This window comes from Mus pahari, chromosome 18 (assembly GCF_900095145.1).
Source record: "Mus pahari chromosome 18, PAHARI_EIJ_v1.1, whole genome shotgun sequence".
In the NCBI taxonomy this organism is placed as follows: Eukaryota; Metazoa; Chordata; class Mammalia; order Rodentia; family Muridae; genus Mus; species Mus pahari.
The window spans coordinates 886,045-897,045 of record NC_034607.1 but is presented as its reverse complement, the minus strand read 5'-3'; the positions used below and the strand labels follow the sequence as shown (position 1 = coordinate 897,045).

Here is an 11,001-nt window from a genome sequence, read left to right as displayed (position 1 = left end):
GAACTCAGAAATCCGCCTGCCTCTGCCTCCCGAGTGCTGGGATTAACGGCGTGTGCCACCACGCCCGGCCCGTTGGCTTTAGAGTCAACTTCATCGAGGATCTTAAGCCCTGAGCAGAGTGAATCCAGATTTGTGGCAAAGGTAGGACGCAAATGCCCTCTGTCTGTTTCTGATAGAGCTCCAATTGCTCTCTAAAATGACACAGGTGGGATGTCTGTCTACATTTCTATCAGTATTCTTATCATCCAGCTTTCATGACAATGGCCTGGTCCTGTCAAAGTCTTGTCAAATTGGCCGCTAACACTAACCATCTCCCTATTGTTTTAGGAGCCAGTGACCTTTGAGGATGTGGCTGTGAACTTCAGTCCAGGAGAGTGGGCTCTGATGGATTCCAGTCAAAAGCAGCTCTACAGAGATGTGATGACAGAAACCTTTATGAACCTGATCTCCATAGGTAAAACCCTGATTCTTCTGCTTCGTCACTGAGAGAACAGCTGTTTCTTGCTCATCTGTGTAGTTATGAATTGAATGTGGAAAGGGGACATGATGGTGAAGGAGCACGAAAGGTAGACTAAGTGTTTTCTAGTGCTGGATAAGTCATAATGGTTTCTTTTGATTTACTTCCAGGGAAAACAGAAGAAAACATTGAAGAGGATTATGCAAATGTCGGAAGTCTGAGGTAATCCACATTCAAAGAGGGGGATTGGCATCAAATGTTTGCAATTTGTTTTAGGAAATATGAAAACCAATGATCCAACTACATCTAAATGTAAATTGGTTCTTTGACAAATTTCTAAAACCTACACTGAGTTTGTACATCCAGAGTTGTTGAGTCTATCTCTTTAATCTATTAAGATTTCCTAAATGTCTTACATTAAGCACTGTAAGACTTTGTTGTATATATAACCTTCTCTTCATGCACACAAGTATTTAATATACTTTTATCAGGTTTACTTTAGAATTTGGATATATGTTAAGTATAGTGAATTTTAGTTTTAATTTGGATCTAGCTTCAATAAATCTCATGAACTATATTCAGATATTTCAAATGCATCATGCTTGATCCACATCCTTTATATAAGTCATATTCCCCATTGTTAACTGGTATAGACATTTCTAAAAACTTATTCTTTGATAATTTCATACATGTATGCAATATATCTAATCATAGATCTATCCTCCTTCCAACTCCTCTGGCATCCTTCACATTCCTCTTCCAGCAGTTTTTTGTCTTCCTTTTAAAATAAGGTTTCATTTGTTTGTTTGTTTATTTTTATATAGCCCATGGCATCTCATTAGTATTACCTCTATAGGAATGGGTACATGGTAGTCCAGTGGAGCATGAAGAGCCCACAAGGGTCCAAACTCCTGGGGAAAAATCCTTATAAGGGTAAACTCAACCCTTAGTACAGGCTCTTCCTATGTGGGCCTCATTCTTCTGCTGCCTCCTGGACACTTTATTAACAGGCGTTAACAGAAGTGAGCCACAGCTCCTAGCCCCTGGTACTTCTCTTAGCTAATCATAAAATATTAGTTATGCTCTTTTCATTTTTTTCAGAACTCAGATGATTGGGAGAGACTGTAAATATGAAGACAGTTTTCAGTGTGGAGAAGCCCACCACAGAATTCCAGAATATGTTGTTAACAAGGGCATGCCTTCTGCAACAGCAGTGTATGAAAGCAATGTGTGTACAAGAGGTATCAGTGCTCACTCCCCTTCACGTGTGCATCTCACAGATGAAACTGGAGAGGAACCATTTGAGAATAAGGAACATGTACATGTAGCTTTCCAGTATGAGAAACATTATACAGATGTCGCTTCTTCTGAGCCCTTTCACATACTAGAAGGTCCTAGAGAGAGAGTTTATCAAAAGAAACAGCCTAATGAAGCCTATAGGATTCTCACTTCTGATCAAAATTATGAGAGAATTGATGACAGTGAAGGTACGCATAATCAGTTTGAAAAAGCTGTCCAGAGATACGCTTATTTTCAGATGTATGAAAAACTCCACACTAGAGTGAAACCATTTATGTGTAAGCAATGTGGAGAAGCCTTTGTTCATTTCAACCAACTTGTCTACCATGAAAGAATTCATACAGGAGAGGAATGTTATGTGTGTAATCAGTGTGGAAAAGCATTTAGACACTATTCATACCTCCAGAAACACGAAAGAATTCACAGTGGAGATACACCTTATGTGTGTAAGCAGTGTGGCAAAGCCTTTGTTCGTTCCTCACACCTTCTTGTCCACGAAAGAATTCACACTGGAGAGAAACCTTATACATGTAAGCATTGTGGAAAAGCATTCAGCCATCACAGTGCCTGCTACAGACACGAAGTAATTCACACTGAAGAGAAGCCCTATGTCTGTAAGCAATGTGGGAAAGCATTTACTTGTTCCACATCCCTTCGCAACCACGGAAGAATTCACACTGGAGAAAAACCTTATGCGTGTAAGCAGTGTGGCAAATCCTTCATCCAACGTGATGCCTGTTACAATCACGAAAGAACTCATACTGGAGAGAAGCCCTATGTGTGTAAGCAATGTGGGAAAGCATTTACATGGTCCACATGCCTTCGCAACCATGAAAGGACTCACACTGGAGAGAAACCTTACACATGTAAGCATTGTGGAAAAGCCTTCACCCATTCTAGTACCCGGTATAGTCATGAAAGAATTCATACTGGAGAGAAACCATACGTATGTAAAAAGTGTGGCAAGGCATTCATTCATTCCAGTCATCTTATCAGCCATGAAAAGATCCACACTGGGGAGAAACCGTATCCATGCAAGCATTGTGGGAAAGCCTTTATTCAACGTAAGGCTTGTCACAATCATGAAAGAACTCATACTGGAGAGAAACCCTATGCATGTAAATATTGTGAAAAGGCATTTAGGTGTTCCACATACCTTCGAAACCATGAAAGAACTCACACTGGAGAGAAACCTTATATATGTAAGCATTGTGGAAAAGCCTTTACACATCAGAGTGCCCGTTACCGTCATGAACGAATTCACACTGGAGAGAAACCCTATGTATGTAAAAAATGTGGGAAGGCATTCAGTGATTGTAGCTACCTTGTGAAGCATGAAAGAATTCATTGGAGAGAAACCTTACACATGTAACAATAGAGAAGTTTTTATGTGTTCTACATTCCTTTATATACACAAAAGAGCTGACGGAAAAGAACTGAAAATTTTACAGCAGTGTATCTGGTGGCCTTGTCTGTGCACAACTTATACGTATGAAAGAAATATGAGAACAGCTCACAAGAAGGCTCAGTGGGTAAAGGTGCCTGTTACTAAACTTGAGAATCTGAGTTCTGTCCCAGGGACCCATATGATAGAAATAGAAAATTATACCCCTGAAAATAGAAAATAGAAAATTTACCTCTGAATTCCATGTACACATGTGGACCCACACATAAACCCATTATTTAAAATGTATATACATATGGAGAACAACTGAAACCTTCCAAAGTGTAGTTGTATCCCTGATATGCAAGCATATATAGGATAAAATTCTGGCACTGGGCATGGTAGGCTGTGCCTTTTATTCTAGCACTGGGCAAGGTGGGGATGGTAAAGGGTAGAGAATTATAATGGATATAGTGGATTTGAACACCACATGGGAAGTTTGGGATGAGCCAGTTATAAGCAAGTAGAATTTTCTTTGCAAGAAGAAAAGAAAAAGCTAGAGAGATGGTTCAGCTGTTCAGAGCCCATGCTGCTCTGCCAGAGGACCTGAGTTTGTCTCTCAGCATCAACATTGGCTTACAATCATCTGCAATTCCAAATCCAAGAATTGTGATGCCCTCTTCTGGCCTCTCTAGGTATAGAACACATGTGATGCATATACATATAAATAAAATAAGTCTTTTAAAAAAATTATGTGTACAAAGCAAATAGGAGAAATGTGTTTTTTAAAAAAATATGAAATATCCTGTAGTCTAATCTTGTAAGAAAAATAAATGTGGAGACAGAGCAAATTTATTTGCACAGGATATTTCTGGAAATAACCTGGAGTACAATAAAATTATGAGCATTTTTATCATTGTTTGATTCTTACATGAGATCTTTAGCTTGCATTATTGTTTCTTTTATACTTCTGTTATAAGATTTGGTGAATAATGTCATGATTTTGCCTGCCTATATTTCCTGGTGCTTGAACTGCTGAATCTAACAAAACACTATCTCTAACAATACAACAATATCCATATAAAGAAACATTTGCATTGAGGTGATGTAAGCTTGATTAATTAATTTCAGTTCAGTGGGTATTGTTTAACGAAGTGAGGCAGTGCTTTTTCTACTTTACTGTAGAGCTGTTGGAGTCATTGAACTGAGAGACATTTGTAATAAAACGGTAGACTTTTATTTTTATCTAGTTTGTTGGTAAATGTGGTTCATTTGAAAGTGAAACTGTAAACTGCTCAAAAGTACTTTCTCACTATTACATGCCATTCTTTTAAAATATTAATCCCTTTGCAATTTCCTTACATTTATGTGAAAAAATGGAATGTTTCTGGTTTGTATAGATTTTATATTTTGTGCTTTTCAGTGTATGCGTTCTAATAAGTGTTATGTTTCTTTTTTGTTTGTAGATAGGATCTTACTATGTGTGCTTGGCTGGCCTAGAGCTTACATAGTTCCTGCCTTTGCCTCCAAAGAGTTGGAATTAAAACTTACACTGCCACCTCTGGCTCAAATGAGATTTTTGTATATGTGTTTTACAGGGTCTTTTGTTTTGTTTTTGTTTTATTTTTGTTTGTTTCTTTGGTTTGTTTGTTTGAGAAAGGGTCTCACAGTGTAGCTCTGGCTGTCCTGGTACTATGTACAGCCTGGCCTCAAACACGCAGATTCACCTGCCTCTGATTTCCAATGGCCAGGACTAAACTGCATAAGCCAATGTTTGGCTGTGTGTTTTGCAAGGTTGGTTTTTTTTTTTTTTTTTTTTTTTTTTTTTTTTTTTGTGGTGGTGGGGGGGGAGTTAAAGAAATTGCTGTTATTGGTGAGTGTGTATGTTTAAACTGACCTTCATATGGGTGCCTGTGGAGGCCACAATGATCAGATCCTTGGAGTTATAGATTATTGTCAAACAGCTGAAATAGGTGCTGGGAACTAAAGTCAACTCTGAACGCTAGCAAGAGATCTTAACTGCTGAGCCACGTCGCCAGTTCCTTCCTGCTCTTAATTTTTCTGACAGTTTTAAACACTTACATGATTAATTTTAGTCCTTTTCTCTCCCACATTCCTTTTCATCTCCCACCCTCTCTTGCTGAGATCCTTAAAAAGTCACCTTTTTTTTCCATGTCTTATGTGTGCCCCATCTGAGTCTAACTCACGTTTCTTGCTCAAGCGTAGATTAGAAATTACCTTCTGAAGAGCAAATTGTCTGAGCCTATACCACTGTAAAGATGAATGTTTCTCTCTGACAACCATGAACTGTCAATAGCTCTGATGTGGATAGCCCTCCTGTAAACCCGCTTCCCACCTTAATTTGTAAAATAAAGGAGACCTGATGATTGGGCAGATAAAAGGGAAGGTAGAGAGAGAGAGAAGGAGAAAATGGAAGAGGGAGAGGATGCAGACGAGAAGGAGGAAAAAGAAAAGTGGAGCAGAAGAAACATGGCCTGGAGAAACTGCCAGTTCTAAGTCTGCCCAGTCTAGGCGCACAGCATGTATTTATATTCATTGAGTTCTGTTTTCACTGCCGGGCATATTTGGGTTGGAGATTTACCACAACGTAGCTCCCTACTGGATATGTGGAGATTCATGTTTCTTTCCCTTTTCATGATTGAATGTTCACAGGCCCAATCTGGTACAGCAGTGAGTTCTTAACATACACAACACACATCATTTTTTTCATTGTCTGTTATGTAGCCCTAGATGTCTGGAACTAGCTAGACCAGGCTGTCTGCTAACTCAGCGTTCTGCCTACCTCTCCCTCCTGTGCTGGGACTAAGAGCATATTCCACTATGCTCAGCAAGTTTTTACATGTTTTTGCTTCACTTTTTTAATCCTTTGTCCTTGTTCTACCCACTCTTCTGCACTATTTTCTGGCCCTGGAAGGGAATGACCCATCTAGGAATCAACTCTACCATTACTTATTCATGGCACTTGGTCAGGTGTGGGTTTCTAACATCTGATGAAGAGTGTGTAGTCCATTAATCTCTGGTTGTGAGTGCTTACAAGGTGGTTTGATGAGGTGACCATGTAACAATATAGTAATAAATTCCCCTCCCCCAGGACCTATGGCCTCACCAGCCATGGGCTTTTAAACTGGGTTTGAAGAACTAGGTATGCATCTCTTGTCAGCAAACAATGCTTCCAGTATAAGGACACATCCAATTGAGTTGTTGGCCAAAGGAATCCCATAGAAATCCCAGGATGGGGCTGGAGAGATGGCTCAGTGGGTAAGAGCACTGACTGATCTTCCAAAGGTCCTGAGTTCAAATCCCAGCAACCACATGATGGCTTACAACCACCCATAATGAAGTCTGACCCCCTCTTCTGGGGTGTCTGAAGACAGCTACAGTGTACCTATTCATAATAATAAATAAAATCTTTGGGCCAGAGAGAGCAGGGTTGACTAGATCGATCAGAGGTCCTAAATTCAATCCCCAACAACCACATGAAGGCTCGCAGCCACCTAGATAGCTACAGTGTACTCATATACATTAAATAAATAATCTTATTTTTTAAAAAAACCCAGGATGTTGCCAAGACAATAGGCAACATTGTTGTGTGAAAACTGACAGCAAGGCCCCTTAAGACACCATCCATGCCGGGCGTGGTGGTGCACGTCTTTAATCCCAGCACTTGGGAGGCAGAGGCAAGCAGATTTCTGAGTTCGAGGCCAGCCTGGGCTACAGAGTGAGTTCCAGGATAGCCAGGGCTACACAGAAACCCTGTCTCGAAAAACCAAAACAAAAAAGACACCATCCACACAACTCATTGAACATGAAGAGGTAGAGCTGGTGCCTAGATAGATGTAAATATCTACCCAGCCACAGACCATTTGATCTACAAACTGTCCTGCCTGCAAAATATGCTAGGGCATTGGTAGCACAAGGCTTATAGGAATAGCCAATGCTGTTTGACTTAAGATCCTTTCCATGACATGGGATCTATCCAACACTGGGTGACCAAGAACCAGAGACTAGATACCCAGAGACCTAGGGTAAAACCAAATACTACTGGTCAAAAAAAAAAAAAAAAACAAAAAACAAAAACAAAAAACAAAAAACAAAAAACAAAAACTATTGATAAAATGACATTCTGCTATATTCATAGATTGGTGCCTTATGTAGCCATCCTCAGACAGGCCTCTTCCCACAGCACATGGGCACAAATATAGAGAGATCCACAGCAAGATATTATGTGGAGAACATCTAAATGAGACATCTCCATCAATCCCTCCCTTCAGAGCTCGGGAAACCCTGCAAAAGGGGGCAGAAAGAGTGTAGAAGCCAGAGGATGGCGGGAACCAGGAGAACAAGCCCTCCGAATCAATTAAGCAAAGCTCATAGGAACACACAGAAACTGAAGCAACAAGCATAGGGTCTAAGCCAGTCTGTACCAAGTTCTCAGCATATACATTATGGCTCTCACTTTAGTGTTCTATGGGACTCCTGAGGGTCTGAACAGGTGGGTCTCTGATTCTTGTACCTTCTCTTAGGGTTCTTTTATCTTTACTATATTTATATTTTTATTTTGTTATTAGAAATACTGAGAAGTAAAAGAGAAGGAGGGGGGGCTGGAATGAGTTTCCTCCTGTGGAAATGGCCTCTAATACTGTCAGAAATGAGTTGTTCAGCCCTGCAATATTTATTCCACTATTTTACTATTAAGGTACATGTTGCCTGATAGGTCATTATTATAGTTCTCAGGACATATACTTAGGTAAAAGACTGCTGATATTTCTTCCCTTTCAGCCTACATATAACTGCTTCTGGCATTATGAAGGCTAGCCAGTAGGTATGCATCTTTCAGTTCCAGCTTGATTTCTCTGTGCCCTGTGGCAAAAAAAAAAAAAAAAATGTGCAGTAACTTCAGCAACAGGCTCTTAACAGTTTGCTCTGCTGGGCAACCAAGAGTGATGGTAACAGATTGTGCTTGGCAGGGGGTCTCTGTGGCACTTGGATTTTCATTAAGTAACCCATGGCTCCTCGTAGGAATATTATTCATCCATTGAGGGTGGTTCCATTCTTACTCTAAAATTTATATTTAAAATAAGTTTATAATTTTCTAGATGGATTTTTCATATATGCTTGTATTTGGCTATTTCTTCCCTTATTTATCCCTATCCTGCCACTTCCCTGTTACACGTTTTTAATCTTCATCATTTCTTCTCTTCCAGTTTCACGTGTGATAGGTTGTAGTGTCACCTTGCACACTTGAGTGGCCCCTTTCTGTTTACCTGACTCTTATAGCCTACAATGTCAAGTACACTGCTATAAAAATGTATGAGTGGGGGATGGAGAGATGGCTCAGCGGTTAAGAGCACTGCCTGTTCTTCCAGAGGTCCTGAGTTCAGTTCCCAGCAACCACATGGTGGCTCACAACCATCTGTAATGGGATCTGATGCCCTCTGCTGGTGTGTCTGAAGACAGCTACAGTGTGTTCATATACATAAAATAAACAGATCTTTTTTTTTTTTAAATGTGTGCGTAGTTGCTGCATAAAAGGGAGGATGTTAGGTGTTTGTCTTTCTGAGTCCGGGTTACCTCACTCAGTTCCAAGTCTCTTTCCCTTCCAATTTCATGATTTCATTCTTTGCCTATGAACGAGATTCCGCCATATATATAAGAACCAAGTTTTCACTATCTACTCCACAATTGACAATTTCAGGCAGGTACTACTTCCTCGGGTGCATGAGTATCTATCTCTTAGGGTATGTGCACAGGAGTAGTATTGCTAGGACATGTGGCAGTTCTATTTTTAGATTATTTTTAAAAGAACCTCTACACTAATGTCCATCATGGCTGTACTAACCAATGTGTACTCTTATCAACATTAGGTCAAGATTACTATTTTCCTGGTTAGGTTTGGTTAGGTTTGGTTTGGTTTGGTTTGGTTTGATTTGGTTTGGTTTGGTTTGGTTTGGTTTTGGTTTTTCAAGACAGGATTTCTCTGTGTAGCCCTGGCTGTCCTGGAACTCAACCCATTCTGTAGACCAGGCTGGTCTAGAACTCAGAAATCTCCCTGCCTCTGCCTCCCGAGTGCTGGGATTAAAGGCGTGCGCCACCACTGCCCGGCAGTTTGTTTGTTTTTAATCAGCATTTATTATTTGTTTTCTTAGTCTTGGCCATTCTGACAGGTGTAAGATCACAAACTTGATCAAATTTTCATTACACACTTTTTATAATTTTCTTACTGATATTTTTTCATCTTTGAAAACTTTCATTGCATACACCAGAAGAGGGCATCAGACCTCATTATGGGTGGTTGTGAGCCACCATGTGATTGCTGGGCTTTGAACTCAGGACCTCTGGAAGAGCAGTCAGTGCTCTTACCTGCTGAGCCAGTCGCCAACCCCCCCCCCCCCGCATACACCATTTTTAATGGGGTTGTTTTCCATTTGTTTGGGGGTTTGCAGTACTTAATGTATTCTCTGCAGGAATCTCCTATTAGATATAGCTGGTAGAGAGTTTTCTCCCATTCTGTAGTCTGCTTGATTGACAGATTATTTGCAGGATAAAAGTTTTTAAATTCCACACCATGGCGGCAGTTGATTGTTGGCCTTATTCCTGAGCTACTGGACTCCTATTCAGAGGGTCCTTATCTGTGCCTGTGTATTTTAATGTACTCCCTACTTTATCTTCTATCTTCTAGTAGCTTCAGGGTTTCAGGTCTAACACTGAACTCTTTGATCCATTTGAAATTGATTTTTTTAAAAACAGAGTGATAAGGGTCAGCTTTCATCTTTCCACTTGTAGATATTCAGGTTTCCAAGTACCATTTCCTGTCTTATGCCCAATATGTATTTTTGTCTTGTAAAAGTCAAATAACTGTAGTTGTTTGAACTTCTATCTGGATCTTCAATTGTGTTCCATTGGTCAGCATTTGTTTTTGTTCTACTACTATGGTCCTTTTTAAAATCACTACTGTTACTATTGTCCCAGAGTATACCTTAAGCCAGGAATAGTGGTACCTCCAATTGCGTTTTTATTGTTCAGGATCTTTTTGTTGTTGGTGATGTTTCTTCCTCGTTGATTTTCCTTATGCTTCCATGTGAATCTTTAGATGCATTTTTTTTTTCTACTTCTGTGAAGAACTGCATTAGAATCTTGATGGGAGTTGCACTAGATATGTAGAATGCTTTTGGTAGAAAGGTCATTTTCACAGTATTAATCCTTTTTCATTAGCATGAAAGGGCTTTGCATCTTCTGGTGTTTTCAATTTCTTTAGTATTTAAATTTTTTATTCTATAGGTCTTTAATTTCTTAATTAGATTTATCCCAAGGTTTGTTTATTTGTTTTGATAAATAAGGAGGCTACTGATTTTAGTGTGTTAATTTTGTAACCTGCCATTTTGCTGAAAATTCTTATCAGCCCTAGGAGCTTCCTGGTGACATGTTTGGAGTCTTTCACAGTAGCATCTCCAAATAAGGATGCTTTGACCTCTTCCATTCTTAGTTATCCCTTTACTTTAGCCGGGACTTCAAACATTATATTAAATAGTATTGATGACAGTTGACTTCTTAGTCTTGTTCATAATTTTACTTGAAAAGCATTGTGAGTTTTCACCATTTAGCATAATGGGGCTATAGATTTTTCATATATACCTATTGAGCTATGTTCCACCCCTTTCTAGTGTCCCCCAAGGACTTTATTATAAAAGGGTTTAGGATTTTGTCAAAGGCCTTTTGTACGTCCTAATTATATGATTTACATATTTGGGCTTATTTATATAATACATTTACTGATTCGAGCCTGTTGAACCATTCCTGTATACCTGAAATGAAACCAGATTAACCATGGCAAATAATGCCT

At 39.5% G+C, this 11,001-nt stretch overlaps 1 protein-coding gene across 1 annotated transcript in view; it reads left to right on the top strand.

Moving 5' to 3' along the window:
- The window catches only part of LOC110335394 (zinc finger protein 883-like), a 13,016-nt gene extending 8,302 nt beyond the window's left edge, over positions 1-4,714 (top strand). The window contains exons 2-4 of the mRNA XM_021217530.2: positions 328-454; positions 628-679; positions 1,559-4,714. Of these exons, the coding sequence (XP_021073189.1) occupies positions 328-454; positions 628-679; positions 1,559-3,128 (1,749 nt within the window). The 3' untranslated portion in view covers positions 3,129-4,714. The remainder of the gene's footprint in view (positions 1-327; positions 455-627; positions 680-1,558) is intronic.
- Positions 4,715-11,001: the final 6,287 nt, after the last annotated feature.